We start from the raw sequence: 18,876 nt of genomic DNA on the forward strand, positions 1-18,876 counted from the left end.
GGTTTCTGGACATTGAAACCACAGATTTTGCTTGTGGGAATAAGGGGGCGGGAGAAGCCCCAGGGGTCCCCAGGTTTGCAGGGTGGGTTATTAGTAACACTGACCACTCAGACATCCAAGGAAGAAACCCTGGGTGACTTTCACCAACTTTCCTTCACCACCACTGCACTCCAGCCACCATGTGCGTCTCCCAAGTCACCAAACAGTGATGGTTCTACCTGATAAATCTCTCAGCCTCCACCCCATCCTTTGAACTCTTACCTATCATGATGCTCCTTACTTAAAACCCCACAATAGCTCCCTACTGCTCCTACCATGAATTTCAAACCTCCTGGCACCATGTCAATGGCCCCTGATGATCTGGCCCTCAGCTACTGTATGTAGACCACCCTCCGATCACACGAAATGACTAACACCTCCGCTTCCTCATAAAGCCCACGCTCTTCACTCCCTGCCTTTGTGCAGGCCAACTCTGCTGTCCCGAACACCCGTCACTGCTTCATCTTGCAAACCTCGTTCTCTCTTTACAACTAAGTTCAAATGGAGAAACCTAAGACGACACCACCTTAACCACGTGATCAAAATTAATTCCACCGATAACGGGACACCCTGGGATCCACAACGGACTTCTGATGGCTTTGTGCCCAAAATGCATAAACCGAATTTAATTATGAGGAAACACTGGACGAACCCAAAATGAAAGATATTCTATAAAACACTGACCTATATTCTTCAAAAACGTCAAGGTCAGGAAAGACAAAGAAAGACTGGAGAACTATCACAGACTACAAGAGACTGAGAACCCGAGAACTAAAAGCAACATGGGATCCTGAGCTGGATCCTACACCAGAAAGAGGACATTACTGGGACACCCGACACAATTCAAATACGGCTTACAGCTTAGATAATAATACTGTACCGGTGTTCATCGATTTTGATAACTGTACTGTGATTATATAAAATGTTAACATTCAAGGAATATGGGTAAAGATTTACAGGAATTCTTTGCACTACTTTGTAAGTCTAAAAAGTATAACATAATTTTGCTTTTAATGAGCTTAAATTCAGCCTCCCCAACACCTGCCGTGCAGGTGGTCGGCCCTGGCTCCCCCAGCCCCTGGAACACATACGATTACAACATGCACATTCACACGGTATCGTCAGTTTCCATTTTGTATCTACTACCAGGGTGTTCAAAAGAAATACAATGCAAGCCACGGGTAATTTAAAATGTTTCGGTAGCCATTCAGAAAGTAAAGAGATACACAAGTGAAATTAATTTTAATAATACAGCTCAGTTTACCTAATATATCTAAAATATCATCTCAACATGCAATCAGTATAAAAGTTTAAGAGTTCGAGACATTTTATTTTCCTTTTTTTTTTTTTGTCCTAAGTCTTCAAGACTAGTTATATTTTATACGTACAAGACATCTCTATTCAGACTAGCGACAGGTCAGGTGCTCAGTGGCCACATGAGGCTGGTGGCTACTGGACAGCTCTCAGGATAGACTACGAGCTCCTCAAGTGAAGAAACTTTTATTTATATTTCAGCCCATCACCAAACGATGACTAGAATTTATTTAATGAATTAATGTGGGCTTTAAATACTGAAAAAAAAAAAAAAAAACCCAACCCTGAGCCCCATACCTCCCCGGCCCCCCACAAGTGTAGAACTTACGGTCATGGCGGATCCATCTTTTTCCATCTTCTGGCACGTCTCTTTCTCTATGCCTACAACACAGAGAGTCATTTTTACAGTTATCCCAAGAAGTCAGTTCCCGTCTTTCCTGGTGAAAAGACTCTGGAGACCCCAGTGCAGGTCCAGAGTGACGTCTATGAACCCATGAACAGCATTTCCAGATTTTCAAAGGAGCACTGGCACTTTGTTGATGGATGCATTGTCTGTGTTAAAAGTCCAAAATATTCAGAAGAAAGGGGAGTGTGCCGTCAGCCGGCCACAGGCAGAATCACCATCTTCAGGTGGAAAGAACAGCAAGGCTGCCCCCTTGTGTCCGAAAAGTTTTGTAAATAAATTGTTACTATAACCAAGGGACAACATCAGAAAGAGGGAACTACAACATGAATGTTATTTTTTATTACCGGGTCTGAATGAATTTAAATTCCAGCCCAGAAGGGTACCCTCAGACTAATCAATGTAGCAGATAAAACAATAAGCTCTAAATTTCAATGCCCTAAAAACTAAATTCATTGTCCCCATACGCTTTCAAACTCGTCTCCAGTCTACCTTCCACTCTACCACCAAAGGCAACATTTAAAAAAAATAATAATACCATGCTTTTTCTAATTAAAGGAACAGGTACTCATTGAAGAAATTTTAAAATGAAAAAGCACACAATTTTAAAGCTATGAGCCTCCATGTAGCAACAACGAACTATTTCAGTGTACTATCAACAGTGAATTATTTAAAACACAAATGTGACCATCACCACTCTGCTTCCAGACCTTCAGTGGCTCCCCTTTAGCTACAGGATCAAGTCGAGATTCTTCAGTAAGACCTCGTTTTCCCACTTGTCCTGAATTCACAGAGAACTGCTGAGCATTTCCCAACATGGCAGGTTCCTTCCCACCCCAGAGAGATTCTCGTTCCCTGGGGGCACATCTATGTATGCATCTATCAAGACCTGGTGCAAAGGCAGACTCCCCAGGAAACAAGAGTCTATGCTCCTGACGGAGCCAGAACTCCTCTCCCACCTCCACAGCGCCTACCACTCCGCATGACCGCAGCCTCTGCTTGCTCCCAGGACACGGCTCCTCAGCCACATGCACTGGAGCACTAGCTAGTCACGAACTCTGAGGACAGCACCATGGCTAACCCCAGCTCTAGAAATTTCCGTTGGAGGAATGTCCTCCTAGTGAGGGAGAATATAATCCCATCAAATATCTACATGCTCCTATACCAGAGGAAATTCAAAGATGAATCACTCATAGTCCTTAACCTCAAGAAGTTTATCAAAGACACATGTTATAATAAATACGGGGAACAGGAGCGGTAAGAAGAAATGCGGTGGGAACATAAAGTATACGACAGAAACCTGAAAGAACGGACAGAACTTTTATAGGAGATGGCAAGGAAAGGTATTTCAAATACAAGAAATAATGCAGGTACAAGGGTACTCAGCACCATCCCTGGGATGATGTCAGAGCAGAAACCGGCCTGGGAAGAAACGTGGAACAGTGCCTGGCACGTTTACTCTACAGATGGGAGACGGAGACGTGGGCAGTGGGGAGAGGCTGAAGGGAGAACTCTCGAAAAGTCTGGACTTTCACCTGCTTCCCTGGTTTGATGACATGTTGTGATTTTTGAAATTCTAAGTATAAAAGTCCCCAGATCAAATTACATTGCTGCAAATCTGAGTTTTTAATAATGTTTACGGTAGTCAGGAACATGGTTCTAAACATTACACAAGTCAAGTTTAAGGCCACAGATGTCACTTGCCACCTGGACAAGGGCCTCAGTTCTAGAATGTTCTTATAAGTTCAACAGTGAGAAGCTTCAGCATAGGTTAGTCTAGTTAGTTCTTATGAGAACATTAAGGATTTTTCAGGATATTGGTCGATTTCAAGCTACCACATCGGTGAGTGGGAAAATGTATATTCTAGTTATGAAAGCAATCTCTTCCATGTTAGCATCGTGGTTAAAAGACCGTGAAACCAGACTCTTGAGGTTCAAATCCTAGTTCTACCATTTGCTAGTCAAGCGACCTTGGCTGGCTGACTTAACTTCTGTGTCTCACCTTCCTTCTCTGAAAAATGGGGGAAAAAATACTACTGACCAAGGAGTAATCAATTAATAGACGTAAAGCACTTAGGACTGTGGCCGCATGTGGCAAGGCACTACACGTGTTACTGTTATTTCTCTAAGTTGAACAACAATCACAACATGGCTACAGGCCATGATGTGGTCCTGGTCCCGTAACATCATTATTCAAGTAGTCTCATACATCAGTGTCTCCTGTGCATTCTGCCACGCTCATCCCTATGTCTCTGGTACTTCGATAAGACACCCTCCTGTGCCTCTTTTCTAGGTAAAGCAGCAAAATAGATCGGCCACCTCTATGTATCCTCCAAGTGACCCAATTCTCTAATCTCTTTAAAGCGCCTCCTGCATTAGGCTCTCAGGCATTTCTAGGCTTTTGTACATTAGAAAGATGAACATATACTTCCATACCTGCTTCTGAGGATGAAAACGCATGATTTATGGTAGACACGGGAACATTGGAACATTCAAAGTACTCCAGGTCTTCCTCTGGCTCACCTTTCACCTCGGCCCCAGCTGATTTCTGACCAGATGAAGTGGACGCCAGTTTCTCCTCGTCAGTAGCGTGGCCATCCCTATTAGAAATGTCTGAAATCTGGGAGATCACTGCTCCTTCATCCTGGGAAACGCAACAGACCAGATGCTACCGTTTAGGAGGACCAGCAGTGGGAAGGCCACGTCTCAGCCACCATTCCACATAGATACCCAGTAAGACTTCACCATAGACTTCGGTACCAATCAGGGAGGAAGCTGGGGTCTCTCCATCATAGACTACTATGCCTTCCAGAACCTAGCTTCTGTTATTCACACATGAGGTCTGCAAAATTAACCTTTTCCAGCCTAGATTTATAAGCAAGAATTTTAAGTGGTCCACAGTGGTTTTCAAATATTTTGCTCATATACCCCCCTGAATTGTTTTGGAATATCGATGTACCCCCATCGCATTTTCAGGTGACATCCAAAAACTTTTCAGCATAAATATAAAAAATTGCAAAGGACATAGTATCTGGTATACTTTAAAAATGGGCTTTGCTTAATTCAATCTAGTTACTCCAGTGATTTGATGATGCCCTATCATCTACTTAAAATCAAACATGAACAGACACTCTTTAATAGTTTTAATAGTCAGACATTTGCATCATTGTTTTTCCTCTCTGAATTTTTATTTCCCTTCTACTTCCACCAAGATATCATCCTTAAAAAAAGCATTTGTATGCTTGAAAGTCTTTTGAAGTTCTCCCTATCATTTTTCTCAGTTAAGAAAGTTAAAAACTAAAAAAAACTTCTATGACCGTAAGTCTCTAAGTACTAACATTTTTTTCTTCTGGAGAGATATCATTATAATTAACTAATGTACAATTTAAAGATTTTTATTTATTTATTCGATAGAGATAGAGACAGCCAGTGAGAGAGGGAACACAAGCAGGGAGCGTGGAGAGGAAGAAGCAGGCTCATAGCGGAGGAGCCCGATGTGGGACTCGATCCCGTAACGCCGGGATCACGCCCTGAGCTGAAGGCAGACGCCCAACCGCTGTGCCACCTAGGCGCCCCAAATACAAAAGTTTTTACTAAAAACAAGTATCGATTACGTTTTGCTGTACCAATTATTTAAAACTTTTGCAGTGTGATACATGTTATTTTTCTGAATCAAATCAAAGGTAAATTTCTCATGGTTCTTGTTGCCTGCTTTAGCAGTATTGGAAAGTGGATACTTCACACATTTGTAATAGATGAAAAAATAAATGAGAGGGCAAATCTTTTTTTTTTTTAATCTTCAGCCATGTACCAAGTTGTTGGTCCAAACTGTGTAAAATAAGTTAAATTTCAAATGCATTTTATTAACCAATGAATGTATTTCTGTAATCACAGTTATGCTAAAATAAAGTTTTAAAAAGGGGTCTCATCACAATCAAATGGGTCCGGAGTTTTGTTTCTTTTGTGTTTCCCAATTCATACAATAATGGACAAATATTTATTGCTACAAGGAGACAACAGTCCATATGAATTTTAATCCTGTTTTTCATTTTTATAATTATAAATATAAATTATAAAAATTTCATTTTATAATTATAAAATTATAAATTTCATTTTATAATTATAAATAAGAAGCCTTAGATAGTTAAGCCTATTTATACAAATAGATGAAAGAGAAAAACGTTTTGTGATAGAAATGTCTCTCAATTCTTGGAACCCCTTTCCAAGTTACGTACCAAAAATTCTATCATCAAAAATTATTTTGGGGGCGCCTCTGGGTGGCTCAGCCAGTTAAGCACCTGATTTTGGCCAAGGTCAAGGTCTCATGGTCCTGGGATAGAGCCTTGCTTCTGGGATCCCTGCTCAGTGGCAGTCTGTTTGTCCCTCTGTCCCTACTCTGGGTCATTCTCTCTCTCTCAAATAAATAAAATCTTTTATTTAAAAAAAAAAATCATTTTTTTACTGAGATATAATTGACATACAACATTGTGTCAAAGATAATTTTTAATGATCTATCAGGTGACAACTCAGGTTCTCCCACTTTGTTGAAAGCAATGAAGTGGAAAACCAACTGACTTAAAAAAAATTATTATCCAATTATCAGAGTCAACCACTTTCTAAAAACATGCACCAATATTTCAAATCTGCCCTTTGTTTGGTGCCCAGACATTTCATACCCAGTGAAAATGCACCTTAGTAAGATTTAGAGTGACAGGAAACTTTACCCCAAAGAAGTGGGAAAAGGGTTAATGTGAGGGGGCTCCCCTGTTCTCAGGAACCTTCTCAGGTCACTTTAGGAAGTTAAGGGTCTGGAAATTGGTTTCCTCAAAGCCGGATACTCAGACAGTTGGAAACTCTTCATTAATCCCCCAGCTCCCCACGCCCCACCAGGAGGATACAAACTCCAGTTTGGGGGACCCCTGGTCTAAGAGACATTCTGGTGATGGGCACAGACTCACCTGAGAACAGCCATCCAAAGTAAGAGACTGTGTTTCATATTTCTTCACCTTACAGCCACTCCTGGAAAGGAAAAAAAACAAAAACAAAAAACAAAAACAAGCCACTTTGGAATCACATTGACAACTTCCAAGCTATGGGATGGAGCAGAGAAAGCAATGTGTGCAGAGAGAAGCCAAAGCATACAGCATCACACGTTCTACACCTACACGTTAGAGAGGGCAACACCTTTCCCGTCTCGGAGTCTCTCCCAGGAGACAGGGCAAGCAAGGGACTATAGCTCAGCTCATTCTCTGAAAAGACCTCCTCACGTGCTTCTGCGGGACGTTTAACACCAGTACTCTGACCCCTATGGCTTCTGCTTACACATCACCAAGCCCTTCAGAGGTACCCTTAGCACCTAGAGACATTCAGTTAGTTCATCTGATCCTTACTCCCTTGGCTGTAACATTCATTAGAAAAATTACCACACTGGACCAGAGTCTTTAAAAAAGTTCTTTATTGCACTAAAAACCACATAAGTCTGATAAGACAGTTCCAGACCTGTGTGCTAACAGAGAAGAACTATGGTCAACGGAAAGTACAAAAATAAAAATATTTGTGTCAATGGTTACCATTCCTATTAAGCAGTAAGATGGAAAGCGAATGTCATGTATTTGTGCAAAGGTTGGAAGTGGGGAAAACTCCAAGCACCTGTTATTTTTTAACTAGCATAGAATTTATGACCCGAAGACTAGTTCAGATTCTGTTCTAACGAACGTAAAATTCCCAGTAAAAAAGCCACTCTGACAAAATAAATAAATAAATATACACCTTTTTCTTCTTCTTCTGCGGGGAGGGGAGGTGCATATAAAGTTACCAGAATGTGCACGATCACTATCTAGTTTCCGGGGTTTTGTTCCTAATGCTCTTACTAAATGCCACCCCCTGCCACTGAACCACCAAACTGGAGTTGCCTCTAACATGTATCCCCTGCCCCAAGCCAGCAACCTTATCCTATCAAAAAAGTCAATTATTTCCAACAACAGCAGAGCAGTCCCTCAGACCACTGGCGGGATGATCTCGGGGCCAAGCCAGCGCTCATTATCAAAGTGCCACGTGAGGCGTGCCAAGCCAGAGGACACAAGCTCTTGCACCTGAGGTGGAAGGCGCATCTCCACTCCTTTAGGTACAAATTGCAGGGCTAAGCTGACTCATGAAGTGGCAAATGAAATGCAAAAAATCATTAGAAGGTCAAACTCAGAAACAAGCCAACATGCTATGGAGAGATGGTCTGGGGAAAGGAACTGCCAACGGTCCCAGGGACAAACAGAAACGGCAGGAGTACTTACAACAGAAAACAGAGAAATTTCACTTGTTCAGTAGTCCTGATGCACCAATAAATCAGAGACAGAAAAGAGACAGACAGATGGAGAAAAAAATCATGTAAAGCCTGGAATATTTATCTGTAGTCTGGCAGATGTAAAGGCTGCAAAATTCTTTCTATGAGGTGGGATACAAATAAAAATGTCATACTCATGAATGTTATCACTGGTGAGCGAATGATTATCAGGAACCTCTCTCTAACAGACTAAGAGTAGTAGAAACACTCAGAAATGCCTCGTATTCAAATTTATAGATGAAAAGTGAACTTCCAAATACTTGTCAATATATAAAACCAACATTTCACTACTGAGAACATTTACTCTTAGATGTCTCGTCATCCAGATTAAAGGCAATGTGTGAGTACGATAGTTGACAATGGATCTGCTTCGAACTACCGTAAGTGTGTATCACTAAGAAGCTTGCAGTGATTTTACATAATTTATCTTATTTGAGCCTTTAATATACCAATCATAGATGGTACAATGTCTCCACTTTACAGAAGAAGCTGAGATGCCAATTGCATGCATCTTTTAAAAAGCCCCACAAGTAACCTGCTAACAGAACTTCTGACTTTCCACTCGATCCTACTTCCACAGGCACACCTCCAGCCTTTCCTACCGACGAAGTGATTTTCTAAAAACCCCAGAGTTACAGAAGAGGTGGAGCACCCTCTCTTACAGAAAGAACAAGGAGACAAGAGTTCTGATTGCATAAGAGTTTAAAAAAAAATCTATAAGGTATATTAAATCAAGAAGTTCACTCCCCAAGAACAAAACAGGAGGAAAACGCCACTGGGTGAGGGTGGCAGGACTCGAGAGGGTACTTCTCGCTCCTGCGAATTAGGTGTAGGATAAACTCCGTCCCTCTTTGGTCCAGATTTAATCCGATCTAACACGAATGCACTGGCTACACAGCTTCGATATGCAACTAGAAGGGAGGCCCCCGATGACTCCTTACCAACCTTGCTAGCCAGAAGCACCCCGTATTTCGGACATCCCACGTTTCCAAGCACCAAGGCAGTGACGGGGCCAGCACGTACCCGAAGCACTGACTAGAGAGGTAACTAACCTCGGTCACAGAAGAGCACCCTACGGATGCCCACTCAATATTTTCCAGCAACCATTTAACTGCTCATATACATCAAAGAACAGATCAAGAACTACTACTGACATTTCATTCACCTTAGACATTCTGGGGTTGCCGAGGAACTGATTTCTCATGGCTCAAGCTTCTTGGTCCTGATGCTTTCTGCTCTTTAAACTTTCCAACATGATTCATCATGCCATCTAGTATGTTCCGTCAGGTCACAGTAATGCTGACCATTACTTCCCTGACTCGTCTATGGTGACAGCTGGAAATGATGGTACTTCTCATTCTCCCTTTTCACATTTCATCCTCCATGTCATTGGTCCTTCTCTGTATCTCATTTTTAGTAAAATGTCACAGGGACACAAAGGGATATATTGTCATCAACTCAAGTTCTGTGAAAAGGTAACTCTGTAACAAATTTAAACTGAAACTTTACACGAATAAGCTTGATCACTCTGAGAACTCCAAGGACCTTGGAAAAGTGGTTACCGAGGCCCCAGAAAGCGGGGCAGGGTAGGGAGACAACACACGACAAAAGACTCATTTAGTCAGAGTTACACGAACGTTTAAAATGTTCTTGATTCTCATTGGACATTTCCTGCCTTACTGATGGAGCCAGAAGCTAAACACGGAGACATAAGAATTCTAACCAACTTTTAGCGGTAGGTTTGTTTCCAACAAAAATCACGGCTTCCCGTTTTAAGACCTTTCAGGACCTTTCGGGACCATTTTGCACATGTTACTGATACTAGACAGGTAATCTGGAGGCTTGGAATTTTGTTTCATCCACAGGAGAATCTGAAGGAGAATCTGGCTAGCTAGCACTGACACTTGAATTCTCTATATAAAGTAATTCCTGACAGCCCAGATAGGGTTTCGGAAAACCATCAAATCTCTACCTATCGTACACTATTCTTTTTTTTTTTAAATAAGAGAAAAGTACCCAAGGTGTGGAGCTCAATAAGCTGAGGATTCCGAAACAAGGCAGACGCCTGAAAAGGAAGCCTCTGGTATTGCTGACTGTACACCAGAGTCAAGCAGAACAGTGAGGACTGCCGCAGAAAGCTACGAGCCGTGTCTGCCCTGATGCACCTCAAAGGTAACTTCAGTAGCCCAAAACAAGAGCAGCCGGCTGCCAAACTCAGAGTACACAGAACACAACACCCACACCCGCCGTCACTCACGTTATTAAACGCGACTTTGCCTTCTTGGGTGATTCTAAGATTTCATTAATAGGATTACCGGCGGGAGAACAAAAGTCACTGCTTGCTAACGTTGTAGTTGGTTTAAAGGGATCCATGGATTCGTCAAAGTGGTAGGAGCCCTTAGAGGAGAGAGGGGGGGAGTTCTGCAGAGTGGAGTGGCCCCCAAAGGGACTGAAGTTGTGGTGATCCCACTGGCTGGGATCCAGCTTAGCAGGTGCCTGGGACGGAGGAGCACTGTCTGCAGCGGGGTCTGCAGGCTGGTCCGCACCTTTGGCGCCTACCGGCTTACTAACGCTATCTTTCTGTACCTTGGGAGGCAGCCTGCTACCCAGTTTCCTGCCAAGCTTCCTTGGAAGGCCTTTCCTGGACTCTACATTTTCCACATCTTCTGTGAAATCAAACTCTAGTTTCAGAGGTGAGTTCCTTGACTCCTCCAGCAGCTCAACTCCTGAATCGTTGGTGTCACTGCTGGGAGTGCTTGATGTTTCCTTAATATCAGGGGGAGATTTCTGGATCCTGGCACCTCCTAGCAAAGGATGTGTGTTCTCCATCTCATCAGGACAGAACTGATAGGACGCCTGGGGGAGAAGCGTGCCCTCCAGGGCAGTATCAGTTTCAAAGAATTCGCCAATGGTCTTCTTCCTCAGAGAGACGGGCTTGGGTTTTCTTAGTTTGCTTCTGCTGGGAACAGGCTCTGGACAGGAGCCGCCGGCCTTGAGGTCAGCTTCTGTGGAAGCCTCCAGTGTAACCCCCATGGTGCCTTCTGTCATTGCCTTGTCCGGGGTGGCTTCTGGTGTGTTGGAGGGCAAAGCCTCACCCGAGACCACAGTTACACAGCCATAAGCGGCCTTTGTTCCTAGAGCTGCCGGGATATCTGGGGGATTCTTGGTTTCTATTGAAAATGGCCTCACTACTGAAATTTTGCTACTCTCATGTTCAGGTTCTTCTTTGAAATCCTTGACCGTGTAAGAATCAACAGCCTGCCAGGCTACCTCATTTCCTGAGGTTCTAGGACAAGTCTCAGATGAACATTGTTTAACCACTTCTGCTACCAGCTGTTCATCAGCTTCTTGTGATTCTGAAACAAAACACAAAAGCCATCTATTAAAGACTTATCTTTTTGGCACGGGTAAATATTCTCTACTAGCTGAACCCACAGAGACAAGCAGCAAGTTCCTCCCTCTTTGTTTTTATTAAGCATCTCTAAGATTCAGCAAGGTCAGCAGAGCAGCCTGAAAGGGAACAGCCGATGCTACACTCTAAAATCACTTTTCCTATCCCAAATTGTATATGTGTTTTAGCGCAGTTATATAAACAATAATTATACCAAACAGAGCTACTGAAGAAAGAGCTAAATAGACGGAGAGGCTATTCCATAGGCTAAAATAACTGGACTGGAAAGAACGTTAGATACTGCCAGCTTAGGTAGGGGGGTCAGATCTGGCCCCTGACAGCTTCAGGGTCCGAATGTTATGCAGGAAGCAGATTTTCATCTTTGGATGTCAAAAACAAGTGTTACCTCCTCCCCAGAATATTGTTTAAATTATTGAACTGTTTCAAAATTAAATGAAAAACCCACCATGGCCTACCTGCCATGGCCTGCTCAGAGGAACTTCTCTGTAGACTTAAAAAACTAAAAGAACCAGCGGCACCTGGGTGGCCAGTGAATTGGGCGTCTGCCTTCAGCTTGGGTTGTGATCCCAGGGTCCTGGGATCGAGCCCCGCATCAGGCTCCCTGCTCAGTGGGGAGTCTGCTTTTCCCTTTCCTTCTCCCCGCCACTCATGCTATCTCTCAAGTAAATAATAAAAATGTGTGTGCGTATGTGTGTGTGTGTGTGAGTTTAGGAAAAAAAAAAAAAACCTTGAAATAAAAAAAAATAATAATTTGAAAAATCAGATACAGAAATGAAACAAATAGTCCTGGGGCACCTGGCTGGCTTAGTCGATAGAGCATACATGCAACTCTTGATCCCAAGGGTTGTGAGTTCAAGCCCACGCTAGGCATAGAGCTTACTCAAAAAAGAAAAATCAACTGGATTTAATAAAACTTAAAAAAAATTGATGTTATTTAAAAACAACAACAACAAATAGTCCTTATTTTACTAAGACAAAAATCGTACAATAATAAAGTTATTTTTTCTTTAGAAGCTCTGTCACTAAGCTGGGCCAGGTACCCTCTCAAAGCACTTGTGAAGAATAAAGATCGTCTTTGACTTGGGTTTTATGAGAAGAAATGCTGCAATTAGGAAGGTGTACATGAGGGTATTTCTTTAAAGCACAAACTAAGATAGTGCTTTCCTGACTGAGATACCTGAAGTAACAACAGAAGAGCAGCAGCGAAAACCGAATAAATTGGTACGATCATGGTACCTCATGATTTTAAGGGGAACTCTGAGATGACTCTCTAATCCTACTTCCTAACCCTAATCCTAATCCAGGATCGAAAACACTGAGCCCCACGGGAAGAGTTTTTTAAAGCACTCAGATATGCTTTCTCGACTCCTTTCTGACTAGAATTAGGTGTGCAGTGACTTACAAACCGCTCTGCACAGTCGCTTCAGATATCCCACAATGTCCAATGTCAGTTTTGTTTTCAAATATACATTTAACTACTATTAATACTGTACTTTTTAAGAAGCTCTCAATACATGGTGTCTGGGATTTGCTTTAAAAATACTTCAAAAGAATTTCTTTTTAAAAATAGAAAGTAAAGGGGCGCCTGGGTGGCTCAGTCGGTTAAGTGCCCAACTCTTGACTTTGGCTCAGGGTTGTCGGGCTCTGCACTGGGCATGCAGCCTGCTTAGGATTTTCTCTCCCCAACTCTCTCTGCTCCTAGGTAGCTTCAGGATGAGGGCTGGTCACCGGAAAGGCCAAGCCAGGATGATGGGGTTGGAACGGTCAGCCCCACCCCACCCTCACCTCAGGGGAGGATAGAAGCCGGAAGTGAAGCCGCATCACCAACAGCCAATGATTTAATCAAACGTGCCTATATAATAAAACCTACATAAAAACCCCTGAACAACAGGGTCTGGGGAGCTTACAGGCTGATGACCTCCTCAAAGTGCTGGAGAGGGGGTGCACTCAGAGAGGAGAGGGCACGGACGCTCTGCACCTTCACCTCACTTTGCTCTTCGCAGCCTGAGTTCTGTGAGTCATCTAAACAAATCACCAAACCTAAGAGGAGGGCTGTGGGAACCCCCAAACTTAAAGCCAGTTGGTCGGAAGTACTGAAACTATTTGTAACTGGCATCTGAATGAAGTGGGGGGGGGGGACACACAGTCTTGTGGGAAGGAGCACCTAATGTGGGGCCAATGGAAACCATGGATAATTAGTGTCAGAATTCACTGAACTACTGATGCCAGGTTGGGGTCAGAGAATCCGAGAACATACAAAACAAGAAATTTGTCTTGAAACAGTGAATATTCAACAGAGATAGCCACAAAGGCCCCTGGGAGTTTTTTAAATGATGCTGTTAAACACTGCAATACTATATTTTTCCACCAAAAAGACTGAAACTCATGAGGAACCACTTCATATACTTTTTCTAAATTTTACATCTGCAAAATTGTTAGACACTCTTAGTAACTCAACTTTGAAACACAAATTTCCTTCTGCTCCTCTTTCAGGCTTCCAGGACAGTTGAGCTAAAGTATATTTTCAGGTACTAAGTGTTTCAAATCCTCATTGGTCACTACTAGCTTGTATAAATCAAGGTTTTCTCAATAACATATAACCCAAACACAACTCAAATATACCGATTTAGATTCCAATTTCGTTATTTTGCATTTTTCAATTTCATAAATCCCCTTATTTTAAAAACTGATGTTTTGAATCTTTACAACTATAATATATATCACTTCCCATGATCTATGTAGTCCTTTAATGAATAGCTCTATTTATATTATTCAAGTGATACAAATAATAATGAGATGATCTCATCTCAGTGTAACCCACTGTGGCATAACTGAGCACAGAGCAAATGCAATATGGAGAAGAACTGCAAGAGGGTCGAAATTCTAGGGGCTTCGGCGAGGGTAATGAATAGGAAGAGAAATATGGAATATTTAAGAAAGAAAATGAGGTAAAATTGATAAGGCTCAGTCCTTGGCTGGCCATAGGACTGAAGTCGACGGAGGTATCAAAGATGATTCGTAAGTTTTTAACTTATGGGAAGACAAGATGTATTACCATTCAATGACATTCTGGAAATACTAGCAAAAGAGTCTGGGGGCTGTGAGAGCGGGGCCAGGAGTTTGGCTTGGACACGCTGAGAGCTGTTTGGGTCTTTTAAGTAGAGATGTTGAGTAGGTAGTAAGCTCAGAGAGATCTGGGTTGCGAATAATACTTGACATAACTGAAACCATGGGGGTAGATGTGAGTCCCTTAAAAGCCACATGGAATACGACATAATTATAAGTTATCTCCATTTAACACTTTCATCGTTGAGCCTCAACATATTTTAAATCTGAATTTTTAATTTATTTTATTTTTATTTTCTAAGATTTTTATTTATTTATTTGAAAGAGAGAGAGGGAGACACAGAGCACGGGGCGTGGGAGGGGATGGGGGAGAGCAGAGCGAGAAGCAGGCTCCCCGCTGAACAGGGAACTGACACAGGGCTCAGTCCCAGGACCCTGGGATCACGACCTGAGCTGAAGGCAGATGCTTAAATGACTGAGCCACCAAGGTGCCCCAAACTTGAATTTTTTTAAGTTGGTATCTTTTATTAAGGAAAAAAAAAAGGTGGGGCGCCTGGGTGGCACAGCAGTTAAGAGTCTGCCTTCGGCTCAGGGCGTGATCCCGGCGTTATGGGATCGAGCCCCACATCAGGCTCCTCTGCTATGAGCCTGCTTCTTCCTCTCCCACTCCCCCTGCTTGTGTTCCCTCTCTCGCTGGCTGTCTCTATCTCTGTCAAATAAATAAATAAAAATCTTTAAAAAAAAAAAAAAGAAAGAAAAAAAAAGGTGTATCTAAAAGTGATTAATTCAATTTAAAATTAAACTTCAAGAAAAAATCAAGCTCAGAGATACAGAGAGCAGATTGGTGGTTGCCAGGTGGAGGGTGAGTGACATGGGTCAAAAGGCACAAACTTCCAGTTATAAAATACGTAAGTCATAGGGTTGAAATGTATGGCATGGTGACTACGGTTAGTAACACAGTACTGCATATTTGAAAGTTGCTAAGAGAGAACTTAAAAGTTCTCATCATAAGAAAATAAACTTGAAGCTATGTATGGTGACAGATGTTAACTGGACTTACTGTGGTGATCATTTTGCAAAATATTCAAATATTGAATCACTATGTTATACACCTGAAATTAATGTCAATTATATCTCAATAAAAAACCCTGAATTTTAACCATCTGTGTAAATTAAGAGTAACATTATTAATAATGGCATCATAGTTATATATAAAATTGTCCAAATATTTTAGGGATGCATATTGAACGCACATAGGACATGATACCTGGAATTTGCTTTAAAAATATTTAAGCAACAAAACAAAAGAAAAAGGGAATGTTGGAAGCAAGCCCGAGAAAATCTTGATAATTGTTTCATCTCAGCAGTGGGAATATGGAAGTTCTACTTTTCTGTGTGATGTTGGGAACCAATCACAACAAAATTTGTTTCTTTTCTCTTCCAGTGTCTTCTCCTTGCCATTGACTTGTAAACATTCACCATCAGTCTCCCTCATGGGATCCCTGGGTCCCCACACCCCCAGTCCTCTGTCCTTTCCTACAGGCTTGAGAGAACGTGAGGGGAGGGCGAGGCTACATACAGGAGAGTAGCGTGACCCACACCTACCCACTTCTTAGAACCTCACCTTCAACCCCACGCCTCCCAAAGACCAAGGGGAAAGAGTCACCTTTCACTTACCTCTCTCCTAGCTTTTGGTTTCTGCCCTACTCTTCTCTATTAGAAAAGGGCAGAGCCTTCCCACCTTCCCCCACATCTGTGCACTCCTTTTAGATTCTCTCCCCTTTGTCCCCATCTCCACGGGCTGCGTGTGCCAAGCTGAGAACCTGAAACTCAGAGGGAGAGTACTTCACAGTGTGAGGGGACAGGACAGGCAGCCTGAAAGCTGGAGGGGGAGGAACGGCAAAGGAGCAGGATCTCAGTGTTAAGACAGAGTTCTAGCGCTGCCCTCGGCCCAGCCCCAGCCCCATCCCTACAGCTCTAAGGATTCAGGAGCTTTGTGGGCTGCATCATAATGCTTGCCACCCATGGTGGAGCGGGGAAGGAAAGCAAACGCCCCTCATCTGAATTCAGCCTGAGCAGACAGGTGGAGGAGCGCTGCCAAGGAGACACCACCCAGGCGCCAGGCCAACTAACATGCCCCGCCATGCACCCAGTCACTGAGGACCCCACCTCGGTCCAGGATCCTCAGTCCCCACTAGAAAGTACTTCCGGGTGGGGCAGAGCAGGTGGGAGAGGATTGCTCATTGACTTAAAGCCAGTTTGGGGAGTCGTGAGAACATAAAACAAGAAAACAAACCACAGAACTCAAAAAGATATGTCTGAGTAAGATTTGAATCTTACTGAATCTAAATCTGCCAAGTATCCCAGTACCAGCTGAGCCTACATACCAAGTGCTGCCCCCAAACACAACCTACACTTCAAGGACGACAGAGCAAAGAGTACAATGCCCTTCTTAGCAGGCTCTGGTTCTCAATCTTCCATCAGTCTAGAGTTCCAGCCACAGCTGTCAGGGCTTGCTTTTCATCTGCAAACACTGTTATGTAACCGCCCTACCTCTATTCTTCCTTCTATTTTTACAAAAATCCTGTATTCCTTAAAAATCTTCCTCCGGGGTGCTGGAATGCTGTCTCCCTGAAATGAGTCTGATGAGTTCAACGATTCTGACAAGCACAGCATTGCCTGGCGGCTTCCAGAACACAGACGGTTAGAGATTAGATCAGTAGATGAATTCAAAGCAAACACAGAGGAAATCCAAAAATAGACCCACATTTCCACTTCTGCCACATTTGTTGCTGTTAACACAACCCTTCCTTTCAATTATCAGCCTCCCTTACATCGAAAAGGCTGTGTGAATCGCCCAGGGGTGCTTTAAAACAGAGATGCTTTTCATGCTTATTCAGGATATGGACTATTCTAATGTAAAAGATTTTCCCTTCATTTTACAGCATTTTCAAAAGAAAAAGCACAGAATACCAAAATTTTGAAGACTGTGGTAACAGTCTTCCGACACTGTGGTTTGCACTCCAGTATGTTGAAGATATACTGAGTTAGAAGTCAAGTTTGTGAAAAAGCTCTGAAAGCTTCAGAAGGGGGCAAATGCTATTAACACGAAGTATTTTTGAATCTGGGAAGCGTACTCACTAACAGACACGGAGAACCTACCCGGCTAGCTGCTTTCATGTGTATAATCTCATTTAAGAGGAGACAGAACAGTATCATTTGGAAAACAATGCATATTAACACTTCTGGATTTGGCAGTATTCTCAAATATGCTTGCCTTTTTCCTCTCAGATTTTAATTTTTTGGTGAAACATTGTCTGGAAGCTTCTTTAGATCTGTCCATCAGTTCCTTCCTGCAGAACGTCCCTTTTATGCGTTCCTAAATACCTGACGTGTGAAGTGCGAAAGCTGGCAAAATCTGAACAGGCCTCCTGCATCACACGGACATACATACTGGCCTCTTTCTAACCTCAAAATCCAGTCTCTCACATCTAAGCTGAAGATACAAGGTCTGAGTCTAAGGCCTTAAAACAAAATCTGAGAACGAATACATGAAAATGAACGACCTTTATAGAAATTCAGGAAGGATTTGCAGATAAATTTTCAGGGGGTCCACAAAGCCCCTGAAACTCAAAGAAAAATTATGTCAGAGCATTCTCCAGTGGAGAAAATCCAAAGCCTTCGTCATAGCCTGGTACTTAGGAATCGCTGCTCTTGAAGACTGTTATTTCTGGACCACTTTTAGGGTCCTCGAAAGGGCTCCTCTCATTACTTTATGAGTTACTTTATTTATTACTTTACTTTATTAAAGTTATTACTTTAATAAAGTTATTACTTTATTACTTTAATATCCCTTCAATCACTACACTGAGGTTTAAAAACTTTTCAGCTACCTCGGGGGAAAAAATTTTAACATCTAAGAATAAAGCTTGTCACCTCTGAGAACAGTCAAAAGGGATGCGTTACAAGTGCCGTTTTAAGCACTTTTAAGTGTGGACTAAATCTCTGAAAGGGAACATTCACTAAAACATAAATTCAAATAGGTTTTGTTTAAACCCAATGCACTCCCCTTACTTCATTCATGCTGACATCAACACTGGACTGAAGGAACACTAAACATCGCGTGGGAATGGGTGTGGGAAATGGTCTCTCCAGTACCGGGGTGTGGCAGGAAGGGAGACTGGACGGACTACCCCAGGAAAGAGAATCAAACCCCAGGAACAAACTTGAGTAAATATTTTCCTTCTCTGGACGGTGGTTCAGGTTTTGTTGTACAGAGAGCAGCATAAATGTCAAAAGACGCCC

General features: G+C 42.5%; 1 protein-coding gene across 16 annotated transcripts in view; it reads right to left on the minus strand.

The window, feature by feature from the left end:
- TACC1 (transforming acidic coiled-coil containing protein 1) overlaps positions 1-18,876 on the minus strand; it is a 111,788-nt gene that overhangs the window by 18,288 nt on the left and 74,624 nt on the right. For 6 of the 16 annotated variants that reach the window (XM_026508305.4, XM_057303529.1, XM_026508306.4 and 3 more), the window contains 4 exons: positions 10,351-11,449; positions 6,715-6,775; positions 4,193-4,400; positions 1,682-1,734 (listed from right to left, as the gene is read on the minus strand). In XM_026508305.4, the coding sequence (XP_026364090.2) occupies positions 1,682-1,734; positions 4,193-4,400; positions 6,715-6,775; positions 10,351-11,449 (1,421 nt within the window). The other 10 variants (XM_048226206.2, XM_026508308.4, XM_044387495.3 and 7 more) reach the window with 4 other exon arrangements.

Source organism: Ursus arctos, unplaced genomic scaffold (genome assembly GCF_023065955.2).
Source record: "Ursus arctos isolate Adak ecotype North America unplaced genomic scaffold, UrsArc2.0 scaffold_27, whole genome shotgun sequence".
NCBI classification, from domain to species: domain Eukaryota; kingdom Metazoa; phylum Chordata; class Mammalia; order Carnivora; family Ursidae; genus Ursus; species Ursus arctos.